General features: G+C 40.1%; 1 protein-coding gene and 1 long non-coding RNA gene across 9 annotated transcripts in view; both read right to left on the reverse strand.

Annotated features, from left to right (window-relative positions):
• The window catches only part of LOC143646819 (uncharacterized), a 139,313-nt gene that overhangs the window by 58,244 nt on the left and 57,438 nt on the right, over positions 1-23,631 (reverse strand). The window lies entirely within an intron of this gene.
• Positions 16,893-17,837, reverse strand: LOC143645931 (olfactory receptor 9Q2). The gene has a single exon (XM_077115030.1). The coding sequence runs from the start codon at positions 17,835-17,837 to the stop codon at positions 16,893-16,895; it is 945 nt and encodes a 314-aa protein (XP_076971145.1).

The following is a 23,631-nucleotide window of genomic DNA, read 5'->3' on the forward strand; positions in this document are numbered from 1 at the left end:
AGTAAAAAATCACTAAAACAAATGAACTTTGAGTTCCACTACAGCTCTTTTATTTTGTGACTGGTTAATGGAGACATATTACAGATATATGTCTCAAATATATTTTGTGGCTACCCAGAAGAGTGTTAAATTATTTCCAGCTTTGGCTATAGCTATCATTAATTATTCTACTTATTTCTCTAACAATTTCACTACAGCATAAGGAAAAAGATTTAGTTCTAAATTCTAGGATTTTTCTACGTTGAATTCCACCTGTGTGATCTAACAGAATTTAAGCACCTAAACTCTCTTCTTTCTCATCTGTAAAATAGGAATAGTAATCACAACATCCCAAAGTTGTTTGTGGGCTAAATGCATATGTGTATTAAACAGGTACCACAGTGTCTAGTACATAGTAGACACTCAAGAAAAAATGAGTTCTCTTTTTTTTAACTGTCCACCTGACTTCCAACTTCAATATACCTGCAGGGTTCATTATAAAAACCAGGTTCATTTGGCCCCAGTCTCAGCTGACTTTTATTCTTCTATAATCTTATAATCATCTAACTTCCACTAATAGGAAATACACAGTAAACTGTATGATTTTTTCAGCTGTATCTCTCAAACTTAGATATTTCCCTTGTGTTTTCATGATGAATCAAAAGCCCATCTGCTTTTGCATATGTTACCAAACTAGCCTTTTAACAGTCCTGCCCTCTTCAGGTACCTCAGTATTGATTTTATTCCACCCACATCTCCAACTTGAATCATCACAGAGCTGTCCTTTCATGATTCCATGTAGAGTCATAGAAAGAGTACTATATATGTCATCAAGAAACCTGGGATCCAGTCCAACTCTGAAACTAACTCACTGTGTGACAAGTCACATTACTAACCTCATGTCCTTTTTCTGTAACATAATAGGTCTAATATGAATAAAGCAGGTTTCAGAACAGCATGTATCATATGACCCCGTTTATGTAAAACACTATGCAGAAAAAGATGACTGAGAGGAGAATCACCAAAATATTAACCATGGCTTTTGCAGATTGTATTTCCAAAAATGGCCACTGCAATAATTTCCATCCCACATGCTCTTGCAGAACCTTGCTACTTCCCCATTAAAAAGTAAAGTCTATGTCTTTCCCTTGAACTTAAAGGGCTTTGGGGGCTGCCTTGATTGATAGAGTATTGTTAAAGTAATGCTACATGATTCCTTAAGCTATGTTAGAAAAGCCAACACTGTTTGCAACTGACTCTCGCTTCGGCTATGCACCTTTGGAGCCCTGAACAGGTATATAAGAAGTCTCATTACGTTGAAGCCACTGTGCTGGAAAAACCACACTGAAAGATCACAGAAAATTAGAGAGGGTTGCCAAAGGAGTCCCAGCTGTCCCAGCCTATAAGTCTTTGACTCTCAACTCAGGCACTCACATGTGAGTGAGTGAACCTTCCACTGATTCCAGCCTCGACTCGCTCTGACTGCGAGTACATGAGACCACACGTGAGAACTGACTAACTGATCCCAGCCAACCTATAGAACTGTGGGAGGTAACAACAAAATGATTGTTATTGTTTTGAGGCCCTAACTTTTGCGGTGGCCTGTTACACAGCAATATATAAACCGAAGAGTGGTTTTGCCTGGGTCATAAGATAGAGTAGTTTAGATTACGTCCTACATTGCACAAATGTTTTACAGTGAGTTTCTATCATTTTACATGGAGAGAAGTAATTATTGTAATTTTTTTAAGAAAAATAGACTGCTGTGCCTATTAAACCATCATGCTTAACATAGTACCTTAATCTTTCCAGTTACATAAATACTAATTGCTGTGGATCTGTAATTTTTTTCCCTTTTTAATCTGTTTTCTTTCTAGAATTTATTTGGTAGAATAAGAACCAACAGGTACCATTTGGTTTAAATGGGTCCCCATCCCTGTGGACCCATCCTTGTTATTTATCACCTCTGGCTTATAGGTTCTGCAGGAGCTAGTTTAATTGTAAATAAAGCTCCACTTGTTTTAAGTAACGGAATTGAAATGCAAATTGGGAGTTTTCCTGAGAAAGAGCAGTAAGATTAGGATTAGAGTTGGAGCAGAAAAGATAACTGATTAAAAATATAGAGAATCATAAACTTTTATGGAAAACTTTGACAAGTTTTCATGGAAAAAAGTCTTAAATCTCTACCTAGATGTTTGTACTATCAATGAGAAAACCAAGCACAGTTGAAGAGCAAGAGGTTAATATATAAGTCTGAAAATCAGAGAAGATGAAGCAAGACATATAAATTCTGGAGACATCAGATGTACTGCTAAATACAAAGTATTTAAAGTCATGTGGCAGGATTAAATTACCAAAGAAAGGACTACAAAGAGAAAGGAAAGCCTATAACTAAGCTCTGACACTCTAACATTTAAAATAAGGAACCAGGAAGGGATATTGGAGAGAAGCAGTCAGGGAAGTAGAATGAGAGATGGGTAGAGTAGTGTTCAGGAAGACAAAGGAAGAAAGTGAAAATATTTCCCATCAAAAGGAGGGATCCACTGTTTCATACACCACAGCAGATGTTGTCGATTCAGGGGCATGAGTAGCCCAAAGTGACCAGGTGACAGTCTTAGATTCCGGTTCAATGGAATCATTGTTTCTCCTGGTGGAAGCACTCCCCCTTTTGGAGCTAAAACATGTAGACCAGTAGAGCTCAGGGTCACAGGAACAGGAAGCAAAACTTTCCCTAGTGGATCACTAGGGGCAATAGTGAGTGGTACCAATCCCATTTCCACCCCTCAGTTCCTGAACCCATGGATCCTGGCTATGGGAGAAACAGCACCATACAGTGGACACTGATACAGAGCATATACAGCTTCCTGGAGAACATTACCCCAGCCCTTCAAGGTATTGCCACCTAGTTGGCCCTGTAATTGAGTTTTCAAAAGGCCATTCTACCGTTCTATCAATCCAGCTGCTTCTGGATGGTAGGGAACGTGATAAGACCAGAGAATTCCATGAGTATGTGCCCATTCCTGTGCTTCATTTGCTGTGAAGTGTGTTCCTTGATCAGAAGCAATGCTATGTGGAATACCATGATGATGGATAAGGCATTCTGTAAGCCCCCCAGATGGTAGCTTTGGCAGAAGCATTGCGTGCAGAGAAAGCAAACCCATATCCAGAGTATATGTCTATTCCAGTTAGAACAAATTGCTGGCCCTTCCATGAATGGAGTGGTCCAATGTAATCAACCTGCCACCAAGTAACTGGCTGGTCACCTCAGGGAATGATGTCATATTGGGGACTGAGTGTGGGTCTCTGCTGCTGGCAGATTGGGCACTCAGCACTGGCTGTAACCAAGTCAGCCTTGGTGAGTGGAAGTCCACGTTGCTGAGTCCATGCATAACCTCCATCCCTACCACCATGACCACTTTGTTCATGAACCCATTGGGCAATGACAAGAGTTACTGGGGAAAGAGGCTGACCCACAAAATGGGTCATTTTATCCACTTGATTATTAAAACCTTCCTCTGCTGAAGTCACCCTCTGGTGTGCATTCACTTGGGACACAAATATGTCCATGTTTTTAGCCCACTCAGAAAGGTCTATCCACATACTTATTCCCCAGACTTCTTTGTCACCAATTTTCCAATTATGGTCTTTCCAAGTCCCTGACCATCCAGCCAAACCACTAGCAACAGCCCATGAGTCAGTATACAAATGCATTTCACGCCAGTTCTCCTTCCAAACAAAATGAACAACCAGGTGCACTGCTCAAAGTTCTGCCCACTGGGAGGATATCCCCTCACCACTGTCCTTCAAGAACACCCCAAAAAGGGGTTGTAGTGCTACAGCTGTCCACTTTTGGGTGGTACCTGCATATCATGCTGAACCATCTGTAAACCAGGCCCGAGTTCTCTCTTCCTCAGTCAATTCACTGTAAGGAACTCCCCAAGCAGCCAGAGCTCTGGTTTGGGAAAGAGAAGGTAACGTGGCAGGAGTGGAGACCATGGGCATTTGGGCCACTTCCTCATGTAACTTACTTGTGCTTTCAGAACCTGCTCTGGCCCTATCTCATATATACCATTTCCATTTTACAATAGAGTGCTGCTGTGCACGCCCAACTTTATGGCTTGGTGGGTCAGACAACACCCAGCTCATGATAGGCAACTCAGGTCTCATGGTAACTTGGTGGCCCATGGTTAAGCGTTCAGTCTCTACTAAGGCCCAGTAGCAAGTCAAAAGCTGTTTCTCAAAAGTAGTTATCTGCAGCAGATGGTAAGGCTTTGCTCGAAAATCCTAAGGGTCTGCGTTGTGATTCTCCTATAGGGGCCTGCCAAAGGCTCCAGACAGCATCTCTATTTGCCACTGACAGTTCCAGCACCATTGGATCTATTGGATCATACGGCCCAAGTGGCAGAGCAACTTGCACAGCAGCCTGGAACTGTGGCAGAGCCTCCTCTTGTCCAGGTCTCCACTCAAAGTTAGCAGCTTTTTTTACTTTATTTTTTTATTTTATTTTTATTTTTACCTGGACAGGCACCGGGAATCGAATCTGTGTCCTCTGGCATGGCAGGCGAGCATTCTTGCCTGCTGAGCCACCGTGGCCCGCCCAAAATTAGCAGCTTTTCTGATCACTCGATAAATGGGCTGGAATAGCACACCCAAATGAGGAATATGTTGTCGCCAAAATCCGAAGAGACCAACTAGCCATTGTACCTCTTTTTTAGTCATAGGAGGGGCCAGATACAGCAACTTATCCTTCACCTCAGAAGGGATATCTTGACATGCCCCACACCACTGGACATCTAGAAATTTCACTGAGGTGGAAGGCCCCTGTGTTTTTGTTGGATTTATCTCCCATCCTCTGACACACAAATGCCTTACAAGTAAGTCTAGAGTAGTTGCTACTTCTTGCTCACTAGGTCCAATCAACATGATATCGTCGATATAATGCACCAGTGTGAGATCCTGTGGGAGGGAGAAACAATCAATTTCCCTGCGGTCAAGATGATGACATAGGGCTTGAGAGTTGATATACCCCTAAGGTAGGTCAATGAAAGTATATTTTTGATCTTGCCAGCTGAAAGCAAACTGTTTCTGGTGGTTTTTACTAACAGCTATTGAGAAAAAAGCATCTGCCAGATCAATAGCTGCATACCAGGTACCAGGGGATGTATTGATTTGCTCAAGCAATGATACCACATCTGGAACAGCAGTTGCAATTGGACTTACCACCTGGTTGAGCTTACGATAGTCCACTGTCATCCTCCAAGACCCATCGGTTTTCTGCACAGGCCAAATAGGAGAGTTGAAGGGGGATGTGGTGGGAATCACTACCCCTGTATCCTTCAAGTTCTTAAGAGTGGCAGTAATCTCTGCAATCCTTCCAGGAATCTGGTATTGCTTCTGACTTACTATTTTGCTTGGTAGGAGCAGTTCTAGTGGCTTCCACTTGGCCTTTCCCACCATAATAGCCCTCACTGCACGAGTTAGAGAGCCAATGTGTGGATTCTGCCAGTTGCTCAGTATGTCTATGCCAATTATACATTCTGGAACTGGGGAAATAACTACAGAGTGGGTCTGGGGGCGCACTGGACCCACTGTGAGATGGACCTGAGCTAAAACTCTATTGATCACCTGGCCTCTATAAGCCCCCACTCTGATTGGCGGGCCAGAGTGATGTTTTGGGTCCCCTGGAATTAATGTCACTTCTGAACCAGTGTCTAATAATCCCAAAAATATCTGATCATTTCCTTTTCCCCAGTGCATGGTTAGACTGGTAAAAGGCTGTCGGTCTCCTTGGGGAAGGCTTGGAGGAAGATTAACAGTAAAGATTTGCAGCAGTGTAACAGGGTTCTCCCCCAAAGGGACCTGGCCTCCCCTTCATTCAAGGGGCTCTGGGTCTCCAAACTGTCTCAAGTCTGGAAATTGATTAAGGGGCTGTGACTGTGTTTTTGTAATTCAGGTTAGACTTCTGTTCACTTGACCTAGAACTCTTTTGTTTATACAGTTCAAACAAGAATTTAGTAGACTGCCCATCTATTGTATTTCTAGGTACCCGATGATTTACTAGCCAATGCCACAAATCTCTGCAAGTCATATTATTTTTACTCCTGCTTTGAGTTTGCTGTCTATTATAATAGCCACGCCCATCCTGTCTTCAGTGATTAAGTGCTGCCACCTTGCTTCTGCCAACTTGGGATCTTGTCATCCCCATTGTGTTTAAGGATTCCAGCTCTGTGAGAGCAGTTCCTATAGTAATATCTAACCTACAGAGAAGTGCAACCACAGAGCTCTTTAGGGATGATGGTGCTAGTCTCACAAATTTATTTCTCACTGTTCTGGTAAAAGGTGCATCCTCCGGACATTCCTGAGGTTTAAGAGGAGGTTTTGCATGATAAATCCACTCTAACATTCCAATCTCTCTAAGCCTCTGGATCCCCTCATCTACATTATACCAGGGCAGTTCTGGCATTTCAACCTCAGGTAATGTTGGCCACCTTTTGATCCGTGTTTCAATGAACCATCCAAACAAACTGTTAATACCTTTTCTAACCACTCGAGCTATAACATTGAATGCAGAATCTCTGCTTAGCAGGCCCATATCAATAAATTCAGCCTGATCCAGCCTTATATTCCTTCCAAAATTATCCTACACCCTTAAAATACATTGCCACACATATTCCCCTGATTTCTGTCTATATAAATTGGAAAACTCACACAGTTCTTTCAGAGTATAACGTACCTCCTCATGTGTGATACTTTGTACCTCACCTTTAGGGGCCTGTTGGAACTTTAGTCTAGTTATAGATCTGGAAGAAATGAGGGGTGGTGGGGATGGGTCATGAAAAGAATTAGAAATATCTTCCAAGCCATTTGCTTCTGGGCTTTCATTTGCAGTTTCATCTGATGAAACAGGATTAATCACTCTAGGGCTAATCCCTTCAGGAGGAGGTTAGGTGGCCAACTCCTCAAGGCAGGCTGGAGGTGGGGCTGTTATGCCATCAGGGCAAACTATTACAGGGTTATCTAAAGAAGATTCAGCGTGATCTAGGGTTTCAACCTCACCCCCAACATCATTATCAATCCATATGTCACCATTTTTCAGGGTCCCACTCCTTTCCAATCAATGCCCTCACTTTAATGGCAGACACCATGCAGGATTGAGATTTCAATTTATGCTGTAAAGTTGCTACTCTAACAGTAAGATTCTGAGTCTGATTTTCAGAGATCTCAAGTCTACGGCTACAGGAAATAAGATTTTCCTTCAAGATACTTATAGAAACGTCTACATCTTTCAGACAGTGCTTAAGCTTCTCGTTTAAAGCCTTAAGCCCATCCCTTTCACCCCTTAATGTAGCCAGTGTATCTAACAACAGCCAGCCAACATCTCTATACCTCTCATTTCTACAAAACTCCATAAAGGTGTCAAAAGCATTATCCCCCAGAACCTGGCTTCATACAAGCGGAGCATTAGGAGAATTGAACGGTGATATTTTGACTATCCCTTTTGCCAACTCACACCATAGATTGGGAGTGTCATTCTGATTATGGGAATCAGAGTCCTTGGTGCCTTTGAGTGCAGTCAGAGTAGAAAACCATTCATAAAAACTCATTTTTAAGATTCTGTTTCTTAAGAACCACTCCTGTTACCACATTGTATTAATTAGGGTTCTCTAGAGAAACAGAATCAACAGGAAACTCTCGTAAATATAAAATTTATAGAAGTGTCTCATGTAACCAGGGGAGTGCAGAGCCCAAAATCTGCAGGGCAGATTGTGAAGCTGATGATTCTGATGGAGGGTCTGGATGAACTCCACAGGAGAGGCTTGCCGGCCGAAGCAGGAAGAGAGCCTGTCTCTTCTGAATCCTCCTTAAAAGGCTTTCAGTGATTAGACTGAGCATCACTCATTGCAGAAGACACACCCCTTGGCTGATTACATATGGAATCAGCTGTGGATGCAACTGATGTGCTCAAGATTTAATTCTTTGAAATGCCCTCACTGCAACAGACAGGCCGGCACTTGCCCAACTTAACAGGTACCACCACTTGACTAAGTTGACACATGTACCTGACCATGACACTACTTTAATAATAAAAAGAATGATATACCTTGACCCGTATGGTTTATCCCTGAAAAAGAAGGATGGTTTAACATTTCAGAAGCAATCAGTGTAATTCATCATATTAACAAATGAAAAAATTGTTTAATGATCATCTCAATAGGTGCAGAAAAACATCTGACAAAATCTAGCATGTATTTGTTATTAAAAACTCTCAACAAAATAAGAATTGAAGGAAACATCCTCAGCCTGATAAAAGTCTATGAAAAATCTACATAATTAATGACAAGAGACTGATTGCTTTCCCCTAAGATCAAGTAAAGGGCAGAAGGAAAAATGTTTGACTCAAATGTAATCACTTCCCAGGGATTTCCTGATCACATCAACAGGAAACAAAAAAAAAACAGACAAACAAACAAAAAGATCAGGGCAGAGATTTACACTCTCATCATTTCTATTTGACATTATACTAGAGGTTCTAGCCAGTGCAATAAAACAAGTAAAAGAAATAGAGCCACCCAGATTGAAAAGGAAGAAATAAAACGGTGTTTCTTCTTAGACGATATGATCAGCTATGTAGAAAATCCAATGGGACCCACAAAAAAGCCCCTAGCTTCTAGAACTGATGTGAGTTTAGCAGGGGTGTAGAATACAAAATCAATGTGAAAAACAGTTGTTCACAATCTATATATCATTACAATAGCATCAGAAATGATGAAATAAGGATAAAACTAACAAAATATTTGAAATGTCTGTACACTGATAAGTATGAAAGAAATTAAGAAGACCTAAATAAGTGGAGAGAGATACCATGTTCATGGATCAGAAGAGTCAATATTGTTAAAATGCTAATTCTCCCTAAACTGATCAATACTTTAATGCAATACTAATTGAAATCCCAACATACATTTTGGGAGAAATTGACAAACTGATTCTAAAAATCATATGCAAATGTAAAAGAGCTAAAAGAGCCAAAACAATTATGAAAAAGAATGAAGTTGAAGGATAAACACTACCTAATTTCAAGACTTATATTAGTATTCAAGACAGTGTGTTATTGGTGCAAAAATAGACAAATACATCAATGGAACAGAATAGAGAGTCTAGAAATAGACCCACACACATTTGGACAATTCATTCTCAACAAAGGTGCAAAGGCAATTTAGTGGCGAAAGGACAGTATTTTTCACAAATAATGCTGTAGCAATGGATATTTATATGTCAAAAAATTTACTTTGATAAATGCCTTGCTCCGTTATATAACTCAAAATAGATCTCATTGTGTGAGTAGCAAATGTACAACATAAACTAAAATCTCAACCTTGCAGGGTATCTGCTGTTAAAGTAAGTGCTTTGATTGGAAAAGAATGGGGTCCTGAAACATGGGATAGTGACATATGGCTTGACAATGATGGCAAAAGAAAGATGGGATCCCTGGTATCTGCTGAGATTTTGTTAGGTAGATCTATAATGGATTGCCCTGAAGCAAGAGCTTCCTAACCCCCAGCCTGCCTTGAGGAAACAATTTCCCAGCTTCCAGTCTCCTCAGAGGATTCTGCCATCCAACTTCCACCTAACGAGATTAAACTTTCACTGTCTGCTAACCCTGTAACCACCTCCTCTGGGGAAACAGACCTCACTCTTCTATCTGAGTGACTAATCTTGTTTCACCAGATGAAGTGGCAATGGAATGCCCTGGGGTAACTGGCTTCAAAGACAATTCTATTTCTTTTCATGACCCATCCCCAACACCCTTCTTTTCTTAAAGAACTGTAACTAAAATCCCAACAATATGCAAAAGGTGAGGTTAAGAATTGTGACCCACGGGGTGCATGAGTAATTTAGTGGTTTGAATGCCCTCCTTTCATGCGGGAGACCCAGGTTCGATTCCCAGACCAGAAAAAAAAAAAGAAAATATGTGACCCATGAGGAACTACACTGTACTCCAAAAGAATTGCATGAGTTTTCCAATCTATATAACAGAAATTAAGAGAATATGTGAGGGAAAGGATATAAGGGATAATGGTGGAAGGAATATAAAGTGAGAGCAAGCTGAATTTACTGATATAGGCCAACTAAGCAGAGATTCTGCACTCAATGTTTTAGCTCAAGGGGTTAGAAAGGGCATTAACAATTTGTTTGGATGGTTGGCTGAAGCATGGATCAAAAGGTGGCTGGCATTACCTGAAAGTGAAATGCCAGAACTGCCCTATCATAATGTACCTGAGGGAACCCAGCGGCTTAAAGAGATGGGAACGTTAGAGTGGATTTATCATGGAACACCTGCTCATACATCCCAGGAATGTCCAGAGGACACATCTTTCACCATAACCTTGAGAAATAAATTTGTGAGACTAGCTCCATCATCACTGGATAGCTCTGTAGTCACCCTTCTGTGTAGGACAGATATTACTGTGGGAATTGCTGCCACTGAGCCGGAATCCTTAAACAGAATGGGGATGATCAGATCCTCAATTGGCAGAAGGCATGTGGCAACAGTTGATCTCCATGATCACTATAATGAACAGCAGACAAAGCAACAGTCAAAATAATGTGATTTGCAGAGACTTGTGGTGTTGGCTAGTGGATCATGGGGTACCTAAAAGTAAAGTGGACGGATAGTCTACTAAACTCTTGTTTGAGGTGTATAAGCAGAAAAATTCTAAGTCATGTGAACAGAAGTCTAACTTGAATTACAAAAACAAAATTACAGTCCTGTAGTCAAGTCTCAGACTTGAGACAGTTTACAGACCCAGAGACCCTCGACTGAGGGGAGGACTGGGTATCTTTGGGGAAGGATCCCTTTACACTGCCCCAAATTTACAATGGTAACCTTCCTCCCAGCCTTCCCCAAAGAGACCTATAGCCTTTTATGAGAGTGTTGTGCACTGCAGAAAATGAAATAATCAGGTGTTTCAGGGATTATTAGACACTGGCTCAGAAATGACATTAATTCCATGAAACTCAAAACATCAGTCTTGCCCACAAGTCAGAATAGGGGCTTATGGAGGTGAGGTGATCAATGGAGTTTGACTCAGGTCCATCTCACAGTGGGTCCAGTGGGTCTCCAGATGCATTCTCTGGTCATTTCCCCAGTTCCAGAATGTATAATTGGAACTGACACACTCAGCAACTAACAGAATCCCCACATTGTTACTCTGACTCATGGAGCGAAGGCTATTATGGTAAGAAAGGCCAAGTGGACGCCACTAGAACTAGTAAAATAGTGAATCAGAAGCAATACTGATTCCTGAATGGATTGCAGTGATTAGTGTCACTCTTAAGGACTTGAAGGCATAAGAGTGGTAATTCCCACTGCATCCCCATTCAGTTGTCTTATTTGGCCTGTGCAAAAAACAGATGGGTCTTGGAGGGTGACAGTGGGTATTGTAAACTTTACCAGGTGATGACTCCAAATGCAGCTATGTCACAGATGTGGTATCATTGCTTGAGCAAATCAACACATCGCCTGGTATCTGAATATATTTGCATTTGTACATAAGTAAATATTTTGTTTTCTTCTTTTATTATGACATACTTTGTATTGTTCATATTATAGTATTTAAGTCATAGGATATGACGTTTAAGAGTGAATGTTACCTAAATATTTGCACCTACTCTGAGAGATGTAGTATGTGTTATATTTCACAATAAAAATGTTTTTAAAAATGGACAAAAGATCTGAACAGATAGCACCTAAGATTATTGATGGCAATTGAGTGCATTAAAAGATTATCAACATCATTACTCATCAGGTGTGATGGTTTGAAGATATATGTACCCCAGAAAAGACCAAGTCCTAAATCTAATCCATTCCTGTGGGTGTCGACCCATTAGTAAGTAGGATCTTTGGGTGAGTAGGATCTTAACTTAAGATGTGACTCATCTCATTCAGGGTGGGTCTTAATCCTTTTCTGGAGTCCTTTGTAAGGATGAAATCCAAAAAGAAACACAGAGAAACTGAGAGAGAAAAACCAGAGAAGCTGAGAGATGGAGCAGCCAGAAACTGACTGAAAGCAACGAAACCCAGGAGAGAACGACCAGCAGACGCCACCTTTCCATGTGACAGAGAAATTCCAGCCACCTTTCCTAGGAAAAAAGTATCATCCTATTGATGCTTTGATTTGCACATTTTCTCAGCCTCAGAACTGAGAAAAATAAATACCCATTGTAAGCACCAACCCCTTTCTAGAATATTGCTTTTCATCAACTTTAGTGAACTAGAGTATCAGTCAAATGCAAACTTAAAGGTACCACTATATACATATTAGAAGGCTAAAACTTTAAAGATTGACCACACCAAATGTTGGCAAGGATGTGGAACTCTCTAGTTAGACCCTCATACACTGTTGGTAGGCATGTAAAATTTCACAACCATTTCAGAAAACATTTTGGAAGTTTCTCTAAAAAGTTAATGGCATATCTACCACATGATCCAGTCATTCTACCCCTAGATATTTACCAAAGATAAATGAAAGCATTTATCCATACAAAAACTTGTTCACAAATGTTTACAACAGCTTTATTTATTATAACCAAAAACTAGAGAAATCTCAAATAGTAATCAACAAGTGAATGAATAAACAAACTATAACATTATCTGTTCAATGTAATACTACCCAGCAATAATAAGGAATGAGTTATAGATACACTCAATGACCTGAATAAATCTCAAAATAAGTATGCTAAGTGAAAGAAGCTAGATAAAAAAATGTACATACTGCATGGATCCATTTATATAAAATTCTAGTTTTGCAAAAGTAAAACATAATGACAAATAGCAGATCAGTGGTTGCCTAAGGTGGGCTGGAGTGATAAGGGGCAGGTAGGGGGAATTATAAGGGGCAGGTATGGGGAATTACAACAGAATACAAGGTAACTTTTGGAAGTGTTATAAGTGTTATCTTCATAGTGGTAATGGTTTCATAAATGTATTCGTGTCAAGTTTTATTAAATAGTATACTTTAAAAGTGCAATTCAAGGCAGTGCAATGGTGACTTAGTGGCAGAATTCTCACCTGCCATACTGGAGACCTAGGTTCAATTCCCAGAGCCTGCCCATGACAAAAAAAAAGAAAAAAGTGTAGTTCATTGTATATTAATGACACCTCAATAACGCTAGTGTAAAAATCTTATCAAATCAGAAAGGGTTTCATAAACCTCCTGCAATCAATATCTTACATTGAGTATATTCATTAATTTGAAATGTTATTAAATAATAAAAAATAACAATGACTACTGTTTGAAAAGGAATATTGAATTCCTTAGATCACTGAGGACTGAAAAAGACCATGGTGCAAGATCGGTGACTGCTTGGAGGCTGTGGTAGTTAGATTCAGTTGTCATCTTGGCCAGGTGAAAGTACCTAGTTCTATTGCTGTGGAATGAGCCAATGGTATGTGAACCTCATCTGTTACTCATTACGTCTGCAGTTGGCTAAGAGGTGTGCTTGCTGCAATGAATGATGTTTGATTTAATTGGCTGATGCTTAAATGAGAGCACTCAATGTAGCACAGCCCAAGCAGCTCAGCATACCTCATCTCAGCACCTGCAGCTCAGCCAAGGCCTTTGGAGATGCAGAAAGGAATCACCCCGGGGAAAGTTGTTGGAACCCAGAGGCCTGGAGAGAAGGCCAGCAGAGACCATCCTGTGCCTTCCCACATAAGAAAGAACCTCAGTTGAAAGTTAGCTGCCTTTCCTCTGTGAAACTAATGAAATAAATCCCCTTTTATTAAAAGCCAATCCATCTCTGGTGTATTGCATTCCAGCAGCTAGCAAACTAGAACAGAGGAACCATACTAATGAACTATTAGAGGAAGCTTTAACCCCAGAGGAGCTCTATAAGGACCTCAGAGCCAATCTGAAGGAGCTGAAAATTCCCTCAGTTCTTCCCCCATTGACCTACTGGAGGGTAGCGATAAGTTCCTTGTCAGATCATAAGATGCACCCACCTCAGCTCATACCTACCAAGCATTGGGGCCAAAACTGCAACTGAAACCCACACATCTCTAAAGTCAATTGCAACAGAGAATTGTGGCATGAGAGAAAGAAAGAGAAGAAGGAAATCAATGCATACTGTTAAGGGTACAGATTTTAGAGTCAGAAATACCTAACATCAGATCCTCCCAGATCTGCCACTTTCTTACTGTGTGACTTGGTCAAATCACACATCTTCTCTGGGACTTAGTTGTGGTTTTTTCCCCTTTATTTTTTTTTTCATTGCAAAATGGGGTCAATAATAATTACTCTCTATTAAAGTTGTTAGGAGGGCAAAAATAAATTATTCATGTAAAGCTTTTAGCACAGTGCCTAACATATAATATATGTGCATTAGTATAAGGGTTAAGTTAAAACTTATTATTGAATTAACCACTTCTGGGGGTGGTGTCAGGATCTAAAGTTAACCAGAGCCTAAGGGACTGTCCTAGATAGTTCAGAAATAAAGAAGTCTATAGCTCAATTATAGATCCTCCCACTTATCAATATTCATTGCACTGCAGAACCTGGAACCTGAATAATAAGAAGTATATCACCTCAGTAATTCTAAGTAGTGTTTGTAGACTTTACCAAGCACCTTTCCAACATGTAGCAAGTGGCTGTGAGAATAAATGAGATTCATGTAAATCCTGGATCAGAATGAGTGCTCCATAAGTATTATTTCACTGATGAGGAAAACACGCTGAAAAATGTTCACTCTCTGAAGCCACACAACTTAAATGACATATGGGACACTCTGGTGCCAAATTCTGGACTCTTTCTACAATGCAAATACCTCTATCACCACTACAGAAGCTGATGTATCAGGAGAACATTTGCTTATTGTGTTTGATGTTTGGAAAATGGCTCCCAAAAAGCACTATGGAGTTGCTGCAATCCTACTGCTATTTTTAAATGACATGCTCATTTAAAAATCTTTTTAGAAAAAAGATTTTCTAAAATCTTTTTTTATTTTTATTTATTTTTATTTTTTACATGGGCAGGCCCCGGGAATCGAACCCGGGTCCTCTGGCATGGCAGGCAAGCATTCTTGCCTGCTGAGCCACCATGGTCCGCCCTCTTTTCTAAAATCTTTGCAATATGCTCTTAATATGAAAGTTCCTAGAGTTTAGAAGTTGCTTTTTTAATCAATATGTCATTTTCCCAGACACAACCACGCTCACACATTAATACATGCTATCACATTACATAATACTAGCACATAGGAGCTATAAAATGAATAAAGTAGTCAACACTGTTGCCTGCCCTTTACCTCTACAAATTGGACTTTTGCCTTTGTTTCACCAGATAAAGGGAAAAAGAAAAGTGCAATAGCAATAAATTCTAGGTTGAATGATTATATAGATTGGGCAATAGATCATAGCTGGAGACAGTATGAATGGCAGATCAGAGCTCAAGGTCTGGCTGGTTGGAATCCCCACTCTGCCCTTTGCTTGTTGATTGTACTTGATAGCTTGTCAGTACTGCTCTAACAAATACTACACACAGGTTGGTTTAACAGGGATTTACTGGTTTACAGTTTTTGAGGCTAGAAATACAACATCAGGGTGTCAACAGAACTTGCTTTTTCCAGCTGTTGAGCTCTGGTGCTAGCTTGCTGCAATCCTAGCATCTCTGCCCCTATCACAGTGTGATTTGACTCATTCTCTGACTTCTGACTTCTGGCTTCTCTTGGCTTCTCCTTGCTTCTGATTTCTATTGACTGTGTTAGCTTTTCCTCTAATTATAAGGATTCCAGTCATATGAATTAATTCTCATCCTGATTCAATTTAGCCTCACTTAAATAGGATCTTTGAAGATCCTATTAGTGTAGAGTCAACACCTTACTAATAATATCTTCAATAGTCCTGTTTACAAATATGTTCACACCTACAGAACTGGAGGTTAGGACCTGTGTATGGCATTTGTGGGAGACATGACTCAACCTCAACATGACCTTGAGGAAATTATCCATTCTTTCTAAACTTCAGGTGCCTCATCTATCTATGAAGCAGGGATAATATTAGAGCATGCCTTACAGCATTGTTGTGAGAATTAAGTCAGATAATCCCTACAGTAAAGTTATTATACTTCTTGAACAGTGATAAATGCCCAATGAATGTCAGTTGATATCGATTATTATTGCCATTATTATTATCAAACACATAGAAACAATAAGTATTAAAATAATAAAGGAATATAAGATAAGATTCAGAAAAACCTTTGGATCAAAACAGTAGTTGATTTGTGAATACCTGCATGATTTTCCAAATACTTTTGCTTCACTCATCAAGTATTTACTGTGCCAATGTACTGGGTTCAGCAGATACTACTGAATATGACAGACATGGTCCCTTCCATTCATGTTTTGTATCCTCAAAAATACAACCCTATAAAGTAGGTAAACCCACATGGTAATTAAGGAAACAGAAAGACTCAAGAAGTTGGAAGTCAAAAGTAAAACTCAAGAACACTCAGTTCTCTTAACTGCTTGTCCAGAGTTGGTCCAAAGTCCAAGTACGATTTGATACCTGTACTTTCACCTAAGACACTGGAACCTGATATTAATTTGCTCATTCAACAAATACTTATTCAAAGCCTTTTATATACCAGTTTTTCTAGGAACTGGTCATGTATAAATGAAGCTCACAGATAAAATTTCTTGCTCTTGTGTAGTTTACTTTGCAGTCGTGGGAAGTACACAATATCAAATAAGTAAAGTACACAATATTTTTCAGATGGTGATGTGTTCTACAAATCAGGAAGGGGAGGTATGGAGTTCGGGTGCAATTTTAAGTAAGGTTATCTGGGAAGCCTCATCAAGAAGATGATAGTTGAGGGAAGACAGAAAGAACAGAGACACTAAAGAATGACATATTTCAAATTCTAGGACCTCCTAGAAGCCTTTGACCTGCTCAGAGCTTTCAAAACAGCCTCCTTTACCTCCTTGTTCCTCAGGCTATAGATGAGGGGGTTCAGCACTGGAGTGACCACTGTGTACAGCACTGACACCACTCGGTCTTCTTCCGATGACTGACCCGAGTTATCCCGCAGATACATAAAAATGAGAGTACCAAAGAAGAGAGCAACAGCCGTCAGGTGGGAGGCACAGGTAGAGAAGGTCTTGGCCCGGCCCCCTGCAGAGTGGATCTGCATGATGGCCCTGATGATAAAGAGGTAGGTCACCAAGATTACCAGTATGCAAGCAGGCATGACAAAAGTGGCAAAAACAATGATCACCACTTCCTGAGTGTAGCTTTCTCCACAAGCGAGCTTCAACAGAGGTGGGAGGTCACAGAAAATGAAGTTAATCTCATTGTTTCCACAAAAAGAGAGCGTGAACGCTGTGACCGTTCGAACAAAAGCACTGGAAAAACCAGCCACATAAGCTCCTGCCACTAAGCCCAAGCAGACCTTCTCAGTCATGACGGTGACATAAAGCAGGGGTCGGCACACGGCCACATAGCGGTCATAAGCCATGATGGCCAGCAGGTAGCAGTCAATGGAGGCAAAGAAGGTGAAGAGGAAGAATTGAGCTGCACAGCGAGCTTGAGAGAGGGCTGTGCCGTGCTCCAAAAGCACAGCCAGCATTTGAGGGATGATGACAGAAGAGTAGCAGATGTCCACGAAGGAAAGTTGGCTGAGGAAGAAGTACATTGCCGTGTGGAGTCGGCGAGTTTTGCGGATCAGGATGATCATCCCTGCGTTGCCCAGTAGAATGGCCATATAGAAACTCAAAAACACGAGGAAGAGTGGAAGCCCCCACTCAGGATGTTCAGTGAAGGCAATAAGGAAGAAGTTGGTCACTACAGTGTAATTCCCCTCTGCCATTCATTCAGCCGTTTACCTGTGAGGACTAAGACGAGAGGCAGATCAGGGAACCCCTAAAGATAATGAGGTTTTATATTGTGTTTGACATCTAGACACTTCAACAAGCTTTGTAGTCTGAAGTAGGAATAGATAAATATAGAGTTCATGATGGTACAAGACAAGAAGTGATAAATGCTTCTATTAAGAAAGAAGAAGAAGTGATTCTCTGACTTACAAGTAAGCTCTTGTATTTGCAACTCTGTCCCCAATTAGCGGTTTGATCTTACATAAGGCACTTAGCCTCCCTGAACTTCAATTTCTTCATCTGCCAAAAGAGGATCATATTGCATGCCCTGCTTATGAGATAAGGTTAATGCATAGATTAAAACAGATGCAAAAGCACACTGGAAAGCTAAAAGCATTACACATATATACGATGACTATTTAAAATTTTAAATGAACATTTTAAGGAAGGAGAATTCACATTCTCAGAACAAAGAAAAAAAAAACAAGAAACAAAAAAAAATCCATTAGGAAGCAGCCATCATCTCTGCTTGTAGGCATATTTCTATTCTCAGTCTAACAACATACATGATTAACAAATAGCTGTAATACTAATTAGAGTTGGCTGATTTATTATGAGGAAAGTTTTTTATAAGCACTAACATTAACCTTAAAATCAAAAGAGCAAGCATTGGCTCCTCTTAACATTTCACAAAGCTCCATAAGCATCATTTGATTGTTCTAACAGTTCCTGATAAAAGCAGTAGTTTGGCAATAAACAGCATCCAAATTTGAAAGCAGAAGGAAAGAGAATCTCTGCAGATTACTGCTGTCCAAGCCCTGTTGGGGGAATCTGGGTTAATGGATTTGAGAGTCCTTAGTAGAATACTAAAACTTGTTCTGTAACGTTGAGCTTTGTTCATGTATGAATTCTACACGCACTCACAGCCAGGCCAATACTGAACTGACTCATTAGGAATTATGACAAATAAATTGAATCTGAAAGCCTTGAATTGGGCATGAACTGTCCTCACCTGAATTGCTCCTTCTTCCTTTTATTCAGTGTGTCTGTGGTTTGCTGTTTGCTATTCTTCTACTAACTGGCATCCCATGCAGAAGGCAAAGAAAAAGCACTGCAGATCCAGGAGGATAGCATTTCCAGTCTACCCACACTAGGTGTGTGATCCTGGGCAAACCACTTTTCCTCGCTGGGAATCAGTTACCTCATCTTTGCTCTCTTCAAATAAACAACAAAGCAGCATGAGTCTAGAATCATAAGAACCTTGTGAGATGGGGTCTCTTCCAGCTCTGGGGTCTTGTTTTCACTTTATGGAAATTTTCTCTTTCCTCTGGCTGCCATTGCCAAAACAATGCATCCCTGACACTAGAAAGAGATTTCTGTTTTTATTTCACACTCAAGCTAGGATAACAGAGTTAAGGGACCAGCCTCTCTCCCTGAGCTTATGATCCGACACTAAACCTTGCTGGTGGTGATTCCTGTATTTACAGCCCTAGCATCAGACCCTAATTAGTTCATGAGGTGGTTCTCCAGGGAGAAGCAGCTGATCTTCACATGACTTCTTGATAAGACTTCCAATTTATTTCAAGCTTTCTCCTTTAATTTCAAATTCCCAAAGCCCCACCACACATCCTGCAATCACTCAGCAGAGTCTAGTGGGGCTGGTTCCTAGTTCTGCATTGATCCTGCCTTATACCAAAAGAAGTATGTTTTTTCAAAGGTTTCATATAGCTCAGGGATTTGTCAGGGATTTTGCACAATAAACTATAACTTATCCCCAAAGGTGGTTGTTTTGTAAGCAGAAGTCTTTGATCCTCATCACCAAGAAATGCTATCATTGATATCTCTGAAAGTTCCCCATTTGGCAGAAGCAGAGAATGGGGCAGGTAGGGGGAGTCATGAGATGAAATTTTGGAAAAGCAAGTATAAGGAGGCCAGGAACAGCCTCCTACCAGACAGACTGAGCAAAGTATTGATGGCAGCCAACATCCACCACATTTCCCACAACCAGAGCATCAGTGATCAGCGTGCATACAAAATTACCCAGGGAATCTATTTAAAATGTGGATCTAGCATCCCACACCCAGATATTCTGCTTCTGTATATATGCCATGAGGCACAGGAATCTACATTGTTAACAGGCATCCCAGGTGACTCTGAAAAAGTTAATCTCCAAAAATTATATCAAAAGGCAGTGCCTTGGAAAGCATTCTTGGGAAGTTTAGTTCTGCTTTGTCCTCCATAAATTGTGTTGTAAACTAAAGTAAAATAATAAAGGCATGTTCTTGAAGAACATGATTTTTCCAAGCCCCATTTGCACTTTCCTTCCTCAAAGGAGACCTGTGGTGTAGTGAGGCTGGGTATAATGTTCCCATATCTTATAAATAGATGCAAAGAGAGCCACATAACTACTTGGTGGCCAAATAATTAATTGAACCAAAGAAAGTTCTCTCTTGTGTAAGGTTATTCAGAAGAGGGTATAAGATAAGAGGACTCTAAGACAGTGGTTCTCAAACTTTGCTTCATTTGGGAGCTTCTGAAATCCTGAGGTCCAGAAAGGACCCCGCACAAATTAAATCAGAAAGTCTGAGTGTGGAAGCCAGACATCAGTACTCTTTTTAATTCTCAAGTGCATACAATGCAGAAAGTTTGAGAACCGCTGCAGAGAGCTCCTACCTTGCAAAATCTTCCATTTCTCCAGGTGTCACAGGTAGCTGTTGCAGGGCAGCAAATAGGCTTATTGTTCTCATAACTTATGAGAACACTAAATACTATATTCCTAAAATGAAAAATCATATTATGTATCAGCATATTAAAGGATCTGCAAAGTTCTATAATTTAGAAACCTTGTCAACTTTCTCTAACCCACTATTTCCCAAAAATCATTGACCATGGAACTCCTCTTTCATACAAGGCAGATTAACATCCTGCAGAACTACAGTTTTAGGGAAGGATGCTCCTTTGACAATTCAGCTTTAAAGAGTTTTGGCAATTGACCAAATGCCAAACAGCAAAGCAGCAATCATTCCAAGAAGCAACATTCCTTATGACTTCTTTCAGGATCTAGCTCTTTCAAGTTACTATTAGAATAACAACCACTCCTATTGGGAAATGAATTGGAAGGGAGTAAGTTATGGACCACATCCTGCCAGTTAGATTTTCAGAATCCTTTTAAGAAAGACACTCCTTTTGATTGAGAAGTAGGTCCAATGGCTGAGCCACTTTAGCTTTGTTTCATAAATTGTGACCCCTGCCCTACCCCAACCCCAAGATAAATAGGCTGCTGAGGTCATTGGAACTCAATTTTCAAGAAGCTGTGGTGGAATTTAAAATCACTATCAGAATGATCATTAAGACCACTCAATCACCATGTGGCCAGCCTCTCAAAAATAAAAGAATAAATGTCAGAGAGTATACTTCAAAATTTCACATATTGCAGATTGTCCCTCTCCAACTTTTTATTTTTACCTTCCAAAGCTGAAAGACTAGTCCAATGATCACTTGGAATCACGTCACCTAGATTTACTAATTCCACAATGCTTTTGAAATGTATATAGTAGATAAAAGTACCTATAATTAGTGTCCTTTACAGTTTATTCCAGAAACAAATCACATATTGTGAGTATTAGAACTTATGAAAACCATAGGAAAAAAATTTAGGCATTTTTCGTAGAACCTATACATCTTACCAACTTTGGTCTCCTGAGGCAGAGACATAGGGCAGGAGCCAAAATTCTAAATGGAAATCCAATAAGATAATAGCAAACACTACTTTTAAAAGCACTCACTTTGATAGACAGATAGATAACATAGATTAAAGAGAAATAAATTAGATAGGTTGATCTATAGATCAATAGATACAGATCGATGATTGAAAGATAGGAAGAGAGAGATGATAGATTTATTAGTTCATTTAATCTACACAACAATCCTATGCGTTAGGTACAGTTATTATCTCCATGTTAAAGAGATGAGAATACTTAGGCATGGTGAGTTGAAGTGGATTTGCAATAGAACCATGGTAAATCCACAGTAAGAGCAAGAATTTATCCTCAAGTAGTCTGGCTACCAAATTCACACACTTAACCTCTATAGTTCAAATCCTCACGAGATGCCTCTGAATTCCATTTGTGGGAAGAGTTGTGGAGTAGAGGATGAAGCTAAAAATTCTGCTTCTTCTTTATACATTTGTATTGCCCTTCTAGATTCCTAGAAAGAAGGGAGCTGGGCTTAGAGATGGGATTTAATGGATGAGTGAGCACATCATGGTCGACAATTATTGGGTTACTAGTTTTGTTTCTCCTAAGATTAATCACTGATGAAAGGATGGAATCAATATCCATTTTAGCTCCAGATAGCCTCACCTTTCTTGACACTGCTGACTGGACAAGGAGAAGATCTGATCTGAGTTAACTGTGGGAGATAACCGTCTTTTCTTCCAGTAAGTTCTGTCCTTTCACTAGATGAAGTGGCTACAGAAGTCTTAGCTAGTGGCCTGGATTTGGCACTAGGAAGGACTGCAGGTTTCAAGGTCAAGAGCCCATATTCTCTGTCCCCATCCTGGAATCCATAATTACTACCTCCTCCACCACCCCCATCCAAGCTTAGAAGGATCTCATGCAATTCAATGCTGAGGAGTACCTAGTGCCCACATATCTGCTACCTTTGGAAGGATTTATCCTGCTGTGATGGTCCTTATGTTAGTTTCACAAGGTTACTGTAACAAAATACTCTCACAGTTTTCAAGGACAGAAGTCAAAATCAAGGCGTCAGCATAGCCATGTTTTTGGTGAAATCTGTAGCACTTTAGTGATGGCTTACAAGCAATCCACAACTCAAGTTCTGACTGTCTTTCCTAATGTATGTTTCCTCCTCTTCTCTGTGTCCAAATTTCCCCTAATCAGAAGGACACCAATAATATTGGATTAAGGCACACCCTGATTCAATTTTGCCCTATCTTAACTAAATGAGCTCACCTCCACAGGACTGGGGATTAGGACATAAAGATGTTTTTGGGTCAACATGATTCAATCCATAACAGTCTTCCCTTTGGACTCCAAAAATAAAAGTTCTTTCCATATTCAAAATACAGTCATTGCATCTCAAAAGCCTTCAACCACTTCAGTATGAACTCTGACTCCAAAATCTCACCTAGAATATAAGCGATCTGTATCCTAAATGCATAGGATGGACATCCCCATCCCAAAGGAAGACATTGGAAGGAAAAAATGGTTCAGAGGTCTCAAGTAAGTCCAAAACTCAGCAGGGCAAGCAGGGAAAATAAGTCAAAAACTCAGCAGATTTTTATCTATTTGATTTCAAGATCTGACTGTAAACTGCTGAGTGTAAGTTGCAGGTTGATAATTTTAGTGTAAACTGCTGAGTGTAAATTGCAGGTTGATATTTTTCTTCTGGACCTGCTTGAGTGGCAGCCCCACTCATTCCAATAGTGGCCATTATAACTCCAAGCTATCTTTAGCTCATTCCAAGCATTGGTAGAAATCTCACCTTTCCAAATGTAGAGCGGGTCTGCCTTTTCAAATACTTCGACAGCAATACCTCCCTCTTGACCCAAGAAACTGTCTTTGGCCCAGGCTTTTGCATCCATGGTTCTGCCCTCGGACTCATTTTTTTCTTCATTTTGTCCTCCCAGTGGAGCTCCTTTCCACACACTGTTTGGGTACTGTCTAATTCATGAACTGTATACTACTTAAACAATGTTCCATAAATGATATCTTATGTAATATTTTATTTTATTTTAACAGTTTTTGTGTCAGAAGTGGGATCTGAAGA

This window comes from Tamandua tetradactyla, chromosome 9 (assembly GCF_023851605.1).
Source record: "Tamandua tetradactyla isolate mTamTet1 chromosome 9, mTamTet1.pri, whole genome shotgun sequence".
NCBI classification, from domain to species: Eukaryota; Metazoa; Chordata; class Mammalia; order Pilosa; family Myrmecophagidae; genus Tamandua; species Tamandua tetradactyla.